The sequence below is a fragment of the Oryx dammah genome, unplaced genomic scaffold (genome assembly GCF_014754425.2).
Source record: "Oryx dammah isolate SB20612 unplaced genomic scaffold, SCBI_Odam_1.1 HiC_scaffold_21, whole genome shotgun sequence".
Taxonomy (NCBI): Eukaryota; Metazoa; Chordata; class Mammalia; order Artiodactyla; family Bovidae; genus Oryx; species Oryx dammah.
The window spans coordinates 17,314,151-17,328,793 of NW_024070205.1; the positions used below are offsets into that span (position 1 = coordinate 17,314,151).

General features: G+C 46.4%; 1 protein-coding gene across 1 annotated transcript in view; it reads right to left on the reverse strand.

Moving 5' to 3' along the window:
* Positions 1–2,265: 2,265 nt before the first annotated feature.
* The window catches only part of RGSL1 (regulator of G protein signaling like 1), a 66,156-nt gene continuing 53,778 nt past the window's right edge, over positions 2,266–14,643 (reverse strand). The window contains exons 18-21 of the mRNA XM_040263849.1: positions 10,710–10,819; positions 5,249–5,341; positions 4,156–4,222; positions 2,266–3,061 (exon numbers count right to left, since the gene is read on the reverse strand). Of these exons, the coding sequence (XP_040119783.1) occupies positions 3,025–3,061; positions 4,156–4,222; positions 5,249–5,341; positions 10,710–10,819 (307 nt within the window). The 3' untranslated portion in view covers positions 2,266–3,024. The remainder of the gene's footprint in view (positions 3,062–4,155; positions 4,223–5,248; positions 5,342–10,709; positions 10,820–14,643) is intronic.

The following is a 14,643-nucleotide window of genomic DNA, read 5'->3' on the forward strand; positions in this document are numbered from 1 at the left end:
GGGAAACTGTTGCAGAAACAGAAGGGTAAAATGAGAAAGGAGATAACCAGAAGATGTTGGCACTGTGATGTCTCTTATCACCCAGTGGAGAAGAAAGGGAAGGTCATTTTAGATAATCGTGTTGCTGGAGGTTGGAGTTCATGAGCAGGAGAGGCAAGAGATGAATGTGGAAACCTAGCCTGTCAATGGTCTTGTGTCTGCCACTAAGGAGCTGAGGCTTTTTCAACTGTGCAAAGAAAGCCTGACAGTCAGCAAGGAAATAAGACCTTAGTCTCCAATCACAGGGACTGGATTCTCCCAACAACCTGAACTAGCAAGGACACAGATCCATCCATAGAGCTTCTATAAAGGAATGCAGTCCTGCACATCTTGATATTAGCCCCATGAGTCCTAGGTCAGACTTGTGACCTTCATAACTGTAAGGTAATAATTTGATGTTGTTTTAAGCCACTAAGTTTCCAATCATTCATTATGGTAGCAACAAATACAAGGGATTTCCCTGATGGTCCAGTGGCTAAGACTCCACACTCCCCATGCAGGGGGTCCAGGCTCGATGCCTGGTCAGGGAACTAGACCCACAAGCAACAACTAAAGCCTGCATGCCGCAACTAAAGATCCTGCCTGAGGCAACTAAGACTCAGCCCAGTAAATTAATTAATTAAAAAAAGAAAAAGAATACAAGGGACAAGAGTAGACCAGCTTCCTTACCTGTCTCTTCTGCCTCAGCCCTTTCCTTAGAGGTCCGTGGCCCCTGTAGGTCTATTGTGGGGACATCTCTTTCTCCATTCTGATGACCCAGGACCCAAACATAATTTCACAGGGAAAGAAACAGCTCAAAGCAAAAACTGCAGCTCAATGGGCTGTGGACCAAGCTTGCCCACAGCCAGGTTTTGCTTAACCTGCATATTTAAAAAATTCTAGACATCTCATTCTTTTTTATTTTTCTTTTTTCCTTCCTTTCCCCTTTTCTCCCCCTCTTCCTTCTCTCTCTTTCACTTCCTCCTTCCTTTTCTTTTTTTCATTTTTTCCCAAGTAAAGAACTCTGACAGCACTGGAATGGCAGCTCGAGCTGATTGTCAATGTCCCCTTTGAGCTGTGTGATCCAGCTCATCACAGCCTCTACCACCTTGTTATCTCTTGGGGGTTACCTTACCCTCTTACATGACCCACCTGCATCCCTCAGGTGATTGCCTTTGGGACATTTACCTACTTCTGGTGTTATCTCTAACACCAGATCACTTCAGGGGTCTCTGAAGTGAGAGAATAAGAAACCATGGGAAGCAATCAGTGAGACTCAGTAAAAGAGTACAGTTTTTTTCCTACTCAGAGTGGTCCTCCTAAGTGTCATGAGGCCTTTTAAATAACATGTTTTCATGTTATGCTTGCATACCTGTGCATGAATACACCTATGAGTGAGCGTGCAGAGAGAGAAACAGAATTGAAAAACAAGCAAAGATCACAGTTTTGAATGAGCCCACTGAACGTTTCTTTTCCTTCAGTGGGACCCACTCACTGCCAGCCTATGGGTCCAGCCTTGCCTCAGCCCATGGCAAGGGTAGGCAGGCAATGGCCCTGAATCGGTATTTTATTAGATCCTCATCCGTCACCTTGTTGCTGGCCTGACATCTTCTCCGGTTCCATGTTCTGATTCCTGTTCTTTTGGACCAAGCTCATTCCTGGCACCTCAGTTCCAGTAACAGGGCTCTTCTCCATCCTTTTCCTGGCATCTTGCCTTAGTTTCTTGCCTGAGTTTTGGGAAATGGAATTCTGTCTCATGCCCTCTGCTGCTTCTGTTAACTGAAGCCCTTTTCTGGAGCCCTGGCCCTGTTGGGGGAGGAGGAGGCCTTACTCCCTTCCTCTGGGTCCCTTATGTTGAATGCTTGCTCTGCTGGACTTTGTCCCAGTGCCCAAGAGGCTCCCCACTCCTTGTCTATATCCAGACCCGCCCCAGTCATATTTGCCTACAGTATTCCTGGACCTATCATAGTCACAGCCCCACCCAGATGATTCCACAGTCCTGGGTGTGCATGAACCCTGCTGTCCTCACATCTCAACACCTATCATCTTGAGAAAAGTCTAGGGAATAAAGGTCATCAGCATAGCAGGACACTTTGTTTGGAAATTAGACCAGATTCTCCAATAAGCTTTCTAGTTTTTCCTTGTCCTGCAACCCATGGAATCAATGAGCCATGTGGAGGGCTTATTTAGGATATTCTGACTCATTTTGCTCCCAATTGTCTTCAAAGGACAGAAAATGGGCCTGGCCACTCTGATGACAGTAATTTGGCTTATAGGCTAGACATTTTCCTGAGTCTCTTTATCGATTAATTTGGCAAATGGACAGAATTCCAGGGAAGAACTCTTTCTTTGGTGTGGAAAGCTGTGCAGATGGTCACCATGCAATGAGAACTGGCCAGAGAATCGGAAGTGGTGTGTTCTGGTCCAGACTCTGCCACTTACTACTTAGTGATCTTGAGAAATTCATTTACCTTCTCTGTGTGCCAGTTCTTCATCTATTTAAAAATAAATGACCTCAGACATGGTCACTCACAGGGTTGTGAGGATCTGCTGAGACAACAGGGGTGTGAGTCATTGTCCAAACGGGAGGATCCTTGCAACAAAAGATCCGATCTGCTAAAAGAGTACCTTGCTTCCTAGAGTGTTTAATGCCATCTGCACATAGGTCTCCTGGGATTCTTCAACCACCTTGTGTCAAGGATTTGCTCAAGGCCGTGTGGCTGCAGAGCAACAGGTGTCCAGACCCTGAGGGTAAGTGTTCTGTTGCACACCCACCATGGAAAGACTGTCTCTGACTCCAGGATGGAATGGGGTGGGGGGCAGAGGTGCTTCTCTCCACTCCCATCTTAGCCACCGCAGTCTGGTCCCACCATGTCTGGGCTGCTCCCCCACTGATCTTTCCGGGGGCAGATGGTGTCAGGGCATTTCATTTCTGACCAGAAAAGGTTCTGTCAGTGGGAGGAGGCTTCTGAGAGATGATGTGCCTCTGTTGGGGGTCTGACTTGATTACTTCTTCTCCTTTTTGGTGCTGGGTAATTTTGGTCTGAAGGAAGAGAGAAGAGTGGCCAGTTATCACAGTGGCATTGAGGAAACTAGCACTGTACTGTCTGCTGGTTGGTTGCTGTCCTCCCCTTTAAGTGTGGTGATGGCCAAAATATAAACCCTTTTAACCCCAGCATTCTTATCCTCATCTTCCTCTTCAAGAACTTGTAACTCTGAAGCAACACATTGCCTTTCTGTGCAAAGAGCCCCCAAGTTTCTGGCTTGTCTTCCAGGCACCAGCACCAGCAAATGATACTTGGGCAGCTCCAAGCCCCTTTTGGACTTGCAGCACGTTTGAGAAGGTGGGATGGCTGGTGAGAAGCCAGGCCTGCCATTCATAGAGACTACTCTCTATAAACTTGACCTTCCTGTAGCTCTTTGGAACTGTTTCCATGATGCCCCTAGGGACTCTCCTATAGCCTTAACTTACCATCAGTCCCGCTCTGATGCTTGTACAGAAGTGAATTAGGCTAAATCAGATTTTGACAGCCTCAAATCCTTTCTATCCTTACTGCAATATCTGGCCATGCAGAAGAATAGCTCTTCTTTCCTGTCTTATATTCTGGAGGACTGGAGTATTAGTGTGTTATGTTGCTTCAGTCAAGTCCCACTCTTTGTGACCCCATGGACTGTAGCCCGCCAGGCTCCTCTGTCCATGGGATTTCTCCAGGCAAGACTACTGGAGTGGGATCTCCTCCTCCATGGGATCTTCCCAACCCAGGGATCGAACTCATGTCTCTTACATCTCCTGCATGGCAGGCGAGTGCTTTACCCACTAGCACCACCTGGTCTTAGGGCAGCCAGCAACAAAAGATCATCTGGGACACTTCCCTCAACAATAGCATTCTACTGGGAGGTGGGTCAGGGGCTCCAATTTCTTAAAAGTGTCCATTTTGATGGAGGTGGACAACAACCCATAGAGAAACCCTTCCCTCACTAGCCTGACTATAAGCCTCTTGAGAAGCTCAGCTTCTTGGTTCTGTATGCCAAGGGGTGTCGAGATGTAGAGCTAGGTTTCTCCCCCTTCTCCCATCGTATACTTGGACAAAGCAACTTCTTCTGGACCGAAGAAGAGGACTTCCAGCTCATGCCTACCCTGGAACAGGACACAGCTGCATGGCAGAGATCGCATGTCTTGACTGAGTAAAGATGCTAGATGAAGCTAAAGACAAAAACAGAGAAAAACACATCAGCACGAATGGCACAGGCACTCATCGGAAGGTCATTCCAGGACAGCCTCCAGGGAGGGAGTCGGGAAAGGGAGGGGGAAGCGGTGGTGCTCCAGGGACATTTAGAAGCCTCATTTCTGGGCTGCAATATATATATATATTTGTCTTAGGAGACATTTCATTTGGATGCAGAGGTCATGATGCCAACCTCATAGATCCGAGGAAGTAAAATAAGGAGATTAAGCTGCCAGAGGAGCACTAGAATCACAAGACTTGAGGGCTGTTTGGATTTTACAGATCATGGGAATGTTCTGTAGCTGCCTCCCTCATTAGGCAACAAGGGGACATAAACGAACAGGCAGGTAGGGCAAGCTGGCACCTCATGCATTCAGGAAGCAGAGAAGCAGTGTCTCCTGACCTGGAAACAAATGCTGACAACTGGGATAGAAAGGAAAGGCTGGCTGGGAGAGACCGTTGTAGACCACAGAGGCAGGTTTAGGGCTTGGGGGTGGAACTGGCTCGAGGCTGAAGATGGGGAAGAAAAAAGGATATAACAAGGACCCCAAAATGTGAAGCTAGAGCCAGAGAGTTTATTACAGGGATAAGAAGATCAGTAGCAGGAGCCTCTGGAAAGTAGATGGTGTGGGGTGGAGGTCCTGTTTCAGTCAGCAGGTACTCTCAGTGGGAGGAAAATGTTCCCATTGGGATGTTACTATTGTCCCTTAATAAAGATCACACACCACGCCTGGGAATGGTCGAAAGCCAGGAGAGAGACAGAGAAGCTTAAGGCATTCCCCTTGAAGGGTCTATACCAGAAGCCATTATCAGGAAGATATAATTATTCAAATGTGAGCTGTGCATGGAGCCCTGGTTCTCACCCCCATCCCTTGTGAGTGGCAGTCACTTCACATTTTGGGGGTCTTGGTTTCTTCCTGGTCAGTAAGGAGACTTGGCCTTCCTGTCACCCTCTAAATGAGCAGTGGACTTTTGATATCAGTGGACTTCCACCCCCAACTCACAGTTTTGGATTGGACTTCCTGGCGCATCCCGAGGTAGAGGCTGCAACCACTCAATACCTCTGCACAAGGTGAATCTTAGGATGGCTTGGTCTCCTGGGGAAGGAAGAAGGGGCACAGTACAGTGATGCCCAACAGAGTAAGTCTGTGTAAGTCAGCAAGAAAGCCCCTGTTTACCATTCTTCAGATTATAGGATGTGAGTGATAGAACACTACCTAAAACTCCACCACCTCTGCAACGGAGATCAGGGGCATGAAGCTGAGACAGGGAAGCAAGATGGCCCAGGACTCTCCAGGCTGAGAATCCAAGTGGCCTGACCCTTAGCTCAAGGTGCCCTGCTGCCCTCTTCAGACATCAGAAAAGATTTGGGCATTTGCTTCCTGGGAGCTCAGCAGGAGGAAGGTTGGAGGCTCTGGGGCGACTCCTAAGGGACACTTTCTGGCTCTTCTGAGTGAGCAGCATTTGCCCTTCCTGCCTGCCCCCTTCCCTCTCCTTGTCCTCTTACTGCTCCTCTCCTCCCCTACCCCCACCGGCATCACCAATAAGCCCTTGCACCCCCAGGGACATTCTGCCCCACATCCTAAATAGATTGCTGATTTCTGTCTGCTGATGTGACACTTCTGTCTGCTGAGACAAGGATGACGAGCAATATTCATAGACCCTTGGGGTGACTGCAGCGGGAGAGGTAGGTGATGTGTTTCGGACTGAGGTGAGGACACTCTCAGAGGGGCAGGACGCTCTACACCAGCCAGCCTTGCTTCCCTTACCATTTGAGGGGTCAGCTAGAGATGGACTGAGGTCTCAAGGACTCTTGTTTGCACTCCAGGAAGCAGGTGGGGTGCTTGTTTGTGGGGGATGGGGTAGGGGGAGGGGTGGGTTTCTGGGGAAGTGGACATGAGAAAGGGGCGGCTTTGAACTGAACCGACAGAACACTCAGCCCCTGTTGTCTCAGGACAGTTCACGGCCATTTTTAAGTTTCTTGTCCTATTTCTGTGTCTTGTCCTGATGCTGGTACAGTTCACAGATCTGTTATCTTTGCTCCCCAAAATTTCTACTGCAGAGACATCCAGCCTTACCGCTCACCAGGCACTTCCCTGTGAACCCTCCTCCCTCTCTTTAAAATTCCCTTCTTTGCTCAAATACTGATCTCACAGCAGGTATCTGGGAAGGGGTTGAGTTTAACTGCTCTGCATTAAGAAAACATACATATGTATATATTTATTGATTAATATATGTTAATAATAACTGTATAAGCCTCTCATAATCACACTACCCAGAGATAATTCTATTGATACTATATTTCTAAGTTCTTTCCTGTGTTTCATAAAAATTACATAAATACATATTTATATATATTTACCATGCTAAAATCATACTCTCCCTCCACTTCCTAATTTTCTTAATTAACACTATACCCCATGCCCAAGGTCAGGGGCAGCGGCCGAGTGGAACAACCCCACATCCAAGGAGTGATGGCTGTGTGGGAGCAGGAGGGCCTAGAGGATCTACTCCATGTTCAAGGTCAGGAGGGGTGGTGGTGAGGAGATACCCCTCGTCCAAGGTAAGGAGCAATGGCTGCGCTTTGCTGGAGCAGCCATGAAGAGATACCCCACGTCCAAGGTAAGAGAAACACAAGTAAGACAGTAGGTGTTGCTAGAGGGCATCAGAGGGCAGACACATTGAAACCATAATCACAGAAAACTAGCCAATCTAATCACACTAGGACCACAGCCTTGTCTAACTCAATGAAACTAAGCCATGCTGTGTGGGGACACCCAAGACGGGTGGGTCATGGTGGAGAGGTCTGACAGAATGTGCTCCACTGGAGAAGGGGATGGCAAACCACTTCAGTATTCTTGCCTTGAGAACCCCATGAACAGTATGAAAAGGCAAATGATAGGATACCAAAAGAGGAACTCCCCAGGTCAGTAGGTGCCCAATATGCTACTGGAGATCAGTGGAGAAATAACTCCAGAAAGATTGAAGGGATGGAGCCAAAGCAAAAACAATACCGACCTGTGGATGTGACTGGTGATAGAAGCAAGATCCGATGCTGTAAAGAGCAATATTGCATAGGAACCTGGAATGTCAGGTCCATGAATCAAGGCAAATTGGAAGTGGTCAAACAGGAGATGGCAAGAGTGAACGTCGACATTCTAGGAATCAGCAAATTAAAATGGACTGGAATGGGTGAATTTAACTCAGATGACCATTATATCTACTACAGCGGGCAGGAATCCCTTAGAAGAAATGGAGTAGACATCATGGTCAACAAAAGAGTCTGAAATACAGTACTTGGATGCAATCTCAAAAACGACAGAATGATCTCTGTTCATCTCCAAGGCAAACCATTTAATAGCACAGTAATCCAAGTCTATGCTCCAACCAGTAACGCTGAAGAAGCTGAAGTTGAAGAGTTCTATGAAGACCTACAAGACCTTTTAGAATTAACACCCCAGAAAGATGTCCTTTTCATTATAGGGGACTGGAATGCAAAAGTAGGAAGTCAAGAAACACCTGGAGTAACAGGCAGATTTGGCCTTGGAATATGGAATGAAGCAGAGCAAAGGCTAATAGAATTTTGCCAAGAGAACACACTGGTCATAGCAAACACCCTCTTCCAACAACACAAGAGAAGACTCTACACATGGACATCACCAGATGGTCAACACCGAAATCAGATTGATTATATTCTTTGCAGCCAAAGAAGGAAAAGGTCTATACAGTCAGCAAAAACAAGACTGGGAGCTGACTGTGGCTCAGATCATAAGCTCCTTATTACCAAATTCAGACTTAAATTGAAGAAAATAGGGAAAACCACTAGACCATTCAGGAATGACCTAAATCAAATCCCTTATGATTATACAGTAGAAGTGAGAAATAGATTTAAGGGACTAGATGTGATAGATAGAGTGTCTGATGAACTATGGACGGAGGTTCGATACACTGTACAGGAGACAGGGATCAAGACCATCCCCATGGAAAAGAAATGCAAAAAAGCAAAATGGCTGTCTGGGGAGGCCTTACAAATAGCTGTGAAAAGAAGAGAGGCGAAAGGCAAAGGAGAAAAGGAAAAGATATAAGCATCTGAATGCAGAGTTCCAAAGAATAGCAAGAAGAGATAAGAAAGCCTTTCTCAGCTATCAGTGCAAAGAAATAGAGGAAAACAACAGAATGGGAAAGACTAGAGATCTCTTTAATAAAATTAGAGATACGAAGGGAACATTTCATGCAAAGATGGGCTCAATAAAGGACAGAAATGGTATGGACTTAAGAGAAGCAGAAGATATTAAGAGGTGGCAAGAACACACAGAAGAACTGTACAAAAAAGATCTTCACGACCAAGATAATCACCATGGTGTGATCACTCACCTAGAGCCAGACATCCTGGAATGTGAAGTCAAGTGGCCTTAGAAAGCATCACTACGAACAAAGCTAGTGGAGGTGATGGAATTCCAGTTGAGCTGTTTCAAATCCTGAAAGATGGTGCTGTGAAAGTGCTGCACTCAATATGCCAGCAAATTTGGAAAACTCAGCAGTGGCCACAGGACTGGAAAAGGTCAGTTTTCATTCCAATTCCAAAGAAAGGCAATGCAAAAAATGCTCAAACTACCACACAATTGCACTCATCTCACACGCTAGTAAAGTAATGCTCAAAATTCTCTTAGCCAGGCTTCAGCAATACATGAACCATGAACTCCCTGATGTTCAAGCTGGTTTTAGAAAAGGCAGAGGAACCAGAGATCAAATTGCCAACATCCGCTGGATCATGGAAAAAGCAAGAGTTCCAGAAAAGCATCCATTTCTGCTTTATTGACTATGCCAAAGCCTTTGACTGTGTGGATCACAATAAACTGTGGAAAATTCTGAAAGAGATGGGAATACCAGACCACTTGACCAGCCTCTTGAGAAACCTATATGCAGGTCAGGAAGCCACTGTTAGAACTGGACATGGAACAACAGACTGTTTCCAAATAGGAAAAGGAGTATGTCGAGGCTGTACATTGCATACTTAACTTCTATGCAGAGTACATCATGAGAAACCCTGGGCTGGAAGAAGCACAAGCTGGAATCAAGATTGCCAGGAGAAATATTAATAACCTCAGATATGCAGATGACACCACCCTTATGGCACAAAGTGAAGAGGAGCTTAAAAGCCTCTTGATGAGAGAGAAAGAAGAGAGTGAAAAAGTTGGCTTAAAGCTCAACATTCAGAAAACGAAGATCATGGCATCTGGTCCCATCACTTCATGGGAAATAGATGGGGAAACAGTGGAAACAGTGGCTGACTTTATTTTTGGGGGCTCCAGAATCACTGCAGATGGTGATTGCAGCCATCAAATTAAAAGACGCTTATTCCTTGGAAGAGAAAAGTTATGACCAACCTAGATAGCATATTGAAAAGCAGAGACATTACTTTGTCAACAAAGGTCCGTCTAGTCAAGGCTACGGTTTTTCCTGTGGTCATGTATGGAAGTGAGAGTTGGACTGTGAAGAAAGCTGAGCGTCGAAGAATTGATGCTTTTGAACTATGGTGTTGGAGAAGACTCTTGACAGTCCCTTGGACTGCAAGGAGATTCAATCAGTCCATTCTAAAGGAGATCAGCCCTGGGTGTTCTTTGGAAGGAATGATGCTAAAGCTGAAACTCCAGTACCTTGGCCACCTCATGCAAAGCGTTGACTCATTGGAAAAGACTCTGATGCTGGGAGGGATTGGGGGCAGGAGGAAAAGGGGACGACAGAGGCTGAGATGGCTGGATGGCATCACTGACTCAATGGAGGTGAATCTGAGTGAACCCTGGGAGTTAGTGATGGACAGGGAGGTGTGGCGTGCTGCGATTCATGGGGTCGCAAAAAGTCGGACACGACTGAGTGACGGAACTGCCTGAACACTATAAAGTAGATGTGCCTCCTTGGTGGCCCGGACAGTAAAAGATCTGCCAGCAATGTGGGAGACCTGGTTTGATCCCTGAGTCAGGAAGATCCCCTAGGAACGCACGGCAGTCCCCTGGAGTATGCTTGCATAGAGAATTCCACGGACAGAGGAGCCAGGTGGGCTACAGTGCACAGGGTCACAAAGCATCGGACACAACTGAGTGTAAGACTTTTGCTCTTTCAAATGGTAAGGTTGGATGGAGATAGTTGGAGCAGGAACCTTCATCCATAGTAGTGAAGTAGCTTGCCACCTCTGTTACTGACCACGGAGTCTGAGACCTATGTCCCCACAGGCACTCTGGGAGGTACTGCTGGGGAGCAGTGTTTGGGTGGGGTACCCTTTGGCTAGCACTGAAAGCCACTGATAAAATAAGGTGTTAATGCTTCTCTGAGGGCCAAGTTAATAAGATGGCCACCCCCCAGCAAACGCCCTCTGTGAAGTATTACAGCTGGTCCTTCTGGGCTTTGTTCTCCCTTCATGAGTCTCGTCTGCTAGAGAATGGGGCTGTGTGTCACAGTGAAGCTTACCTCCATTCCAAGGAGGGTACTTGTGCACAGATTTGGGAGAAATTATTACGTCCTTGAACTTCTTTCCCATGTACTGGAAGTAAGACCGGATTGCCTTCCAGGCACAAAACCTGTAAGAAAAATGGCTTCAGGTCACAGAGAGAAAACCACCCACTGAAGGGGCTAGACCACTGAGCACAAAGGAAGCGGGTGGGGACCAGTCCTCACAGAGAGGGGGTGGTGTCCTATAGAGAGGAGGAGAGCCCTGGGCCTCAGAGTGCTGCCTGTCAGAGGCCCTCTGAGGCCACCTCTTTGTCCAGGCTCATCTCCAGTGAATGCCTGGCCTGGGTGGGATGTTAGGACTTCCTTCTGGAATCACCAGTGAATGGAGTCTGTAAAGAATATGCAGCACTGAGGTCTTGGTGGGGCTAACTGCTGGGATGCTGACTTCAGCCTTAGACTGGGGTGGGGGGTGGGGGGGTCACTATCTATGACCCTACCTGGAACAGTCAGAGTGACTGGACTCCTCCAGGGGCCTGATTCTTAGTTTCCAACCTGTCCCTTAACTGGGGGCTGTGATCCCCTCAGCTCATTCCCCAGAGCCCTTTCCCTGGAGTAGACCCTGGTTCCTCATGCAGACTCACTGCAACCTGGGAACTCTCACTCCCTAGAAATCCTGGAACACTCCCCACCCCTTCCTCCATGGCCTCTAACCCTTTGCTCTCCATCAGCCTGCCCTTGGATGGCGACCTCTTGGAGGTCAGTCTTGGTGTCTTGACCTCCACCCTTCTTCCTCCTCCCTGAAGGGTACTCTATTCATTCACAATTGGTTTTTCCCATTCCACTTACTGAACTGGGTGTCCCTTTCATCATGAACCACCCACTATGCCACAAATGCATTCTTTATGGTGCTTAAGAGACCAAGAGACCTGGCTTCTAGTCCTGGTTTTACTACTTACCAAGTGATCCTGGGTGAGTCCCTTAATCACTCTGAACCTCAGTTTCCTCATCTATAAAATAGTGACAATAAGACTTTGCCCCACCCACCTCACAGTGTTGATGAGAGGCTGTCTGGGGTAATGTGCATGAACACAGTTTGCACAACATGAAACTCTTTGTAAGTGCACAGGAAAGGAAGTAAAGAACCGGCTCCATGAGGATTAGGGATTCAAAGCCTGCCTGAAGCACGTCTATACTTCCTCAATAGGTCTGAGGAAGAGCTGAGCACTGACTCCAACCAGGAACAGCATGTATTTCTCAGGGGCTTCTAAATGTCTGGAAAGTTTCAGGATGAGTTTCCATTGAGTCCTGGTTTGGAGAACTAGAATCAAGTCTAAATTTAAGTGCTAGATAAAAATTGGTGTTCAAAAGGCTAACCTGGGAGCTTCCTTCTTGGTCTAATGGTTAAGACTCTGTGCTTTCACTGCAAGGGGTACAGGTTATATCCCTGGTTGGGGAACTAAGATTCTGCATGTCATGTGGCGTGGACACACACAAAATAATAATGAAGAATAAAAAATAAAAGGCTAAACTGATTATCTTGATCTTAGATTTTTGTATTTTTTAAATTCTACATTAAATATTTTATTATCTTGATGATTTTAAAGTAAAGGCTGATGATGGGTAAACAACCTGTGGTTTAGTCACTTGCCCAGAGCCAGCTTGAGGAACTCCGCCCGTGGCAAAGGTCATGAGGAAGGAGGCTCGGCATACACAAAGGTGGGATGGAGCCTCAGGAGACCCCCTGTTCCCAGCATTTACCCCCCAAACCAGAGTCTGCCTGCTTTACTGTGTAATGCTTTCCACCTACTCTTCCGACATTAACAGGGGGCTGTCCCCCCAACCACCTTTTTCTGGAAAAAGTTAATTTAGAGCTTTTAGATAATAAATCTCCTGGGCGTGGTCCAAAAAACTCCTCTGATGGCTCTCTAGCCTGCCTGACAGGATTATCTGGCCACATGCGATTGTTTACAGCCTCCCAACCCACACTGGAGGCCAGGGCCTGCGCTGGGAAGAACAACCTGAGGAGTGATGGCTACACAGGCCCAGGAGGGCCTAGAGGAGCTATCCCACATTGAAGGTCAGGAACAGTGGCGGTAAGGAGATACCCCTCATCCAAGGTAAGGAGCAGCGGCTGTGCTTTGCTGGAGCAGCCGTGAAGAGATACCCCACGCACAAGGTCAGAGAAACCCAAGTAAGATGGTAGGTGTTGCAAGAGGGCATCAGAGGGCAGACACACTGAAACCATACTCACAGAAAACTAGTCAGTCTAATCAAACTAGGACCACAGCCTTGTCTAACTCAATGAAATCAAGCCATGCCTGCAGGGCAACCCAAGATGGGCGGGTCATGGTGGAGAGGTCTGACAGAATATGGTCCACTGGAGAAGGGGATGGCAAACCACTTCAGTATTCTTGCCTTGAGAACACCATGAACAGTATGAAAAGGCAAATGATAGGATACCAAAAGAGGAATTCCCCAGGTCAGCAGGTGCCCAATATGCTACTGGAGATCAGTGGAGAAGTAACTCCAGAAAGATTGAAGGGATGGGGCCAAGCAAAAACAATACCGAGCTGTGGATGTGACTGGTGATAGAAGCAAGATCCGATGCTGTAAAGAGCAATATTGCATAGGAACCTGGAATGTCAGGTCCATGAATCAAGGCAAATTGGAAGTGGTCAAACAGGAGATGGCAAGAGTGAACGTCAACATTCTAGGAATCAGTGAACTAAAATGGACTGGAATGGGTGAATTTAACTCAGATGACCATTATATCTACTACCGCGTGCAGGAATCCCTTAGAAGAAATGGAGTAGCCATCATGGTCAACAAAAGAGTCTGAAATGCAGTACTTGGATGCAATCTCAAAAACGACAGAATGATCTCTGTTCATCTCCAAGGCAAACCATTCAATATCACAGTAATCCAAGCCTATGCCCCAACCAGTAATGCTGAAGAAGCTGAAGTTGAAGAGTTCTATGAAGACCTACAAGACCTTTTAGAACTAACACCCCAGAAAGATGTCCTTTTCATTATAGGGGACTGGAATGCAAAAGTAGGAAGTCAAGAAACACCTGGAGTAACAGGCAGATTTGGCCTCAGAATACGGAATGAAGCAGGGCAAAGTAATAGAGTTTTGCCAAGAAAATGCACTGGTCATAGCAAACACCCTCTTCCAACAACACAAGAGAAGACTCTACACATGGACATCACCAGATGGTCAACACCGAAATCAGATTGATTATATTCTTTGCAGCCAAAGATGGAGAAGCTCTATATAGTCAACAAAAACAAGACCAGGAGCTGACTGTGGCTCAGATCATGAACTCCTTATTACCAAATTCAGACTCAAGTTGAAGAAAGTAGGGAAAACTGCTAGACCATTCAGGTATGACCTAAATCAAATCCCTTATGATTATACAGTGGAAGTGAGAAATAGATTTAAGGGCCTAGATCTGATAGATAAAGTGCATGATGAACTATGGACTGAGGTTCGTGACATTGTACAGGAGACAGGGATCAAGACCATCCCCATGGAAAAGAAATGCAAAAAAGCAAAATGGCTGTCTGGGGAGGCCTTACAAATAGCTGTGAAAAGAAGACAGGTGAAAAGCAAAGGAGAAAAGGAAAGATACAAGCATCTGAATGCAGAATTCCAAAGAATAGCAAGAAGGGATAAAAAAGCCTTTTTCAGTGATCAATGCAAAGAAATAGAGGAAAAGAACAGAATGGGAAAGACTAGAGATCTCTTCAAGAAAATTAGAGATACCAAGGGAATATTTCATGCAAAGATGGGCTCGATAAAGGACAGAAATGGTCTGGACCTAAGAGAAGCAGAAGATATGAAGAAGAGGTGGCAAGAACACACGGAAGAACTGTACAAAAAAGATCTTCAGGACCCAGATAATCATGATGATGTGATCACTAATCTAGAGTCAGACATCCTGGAATGTGA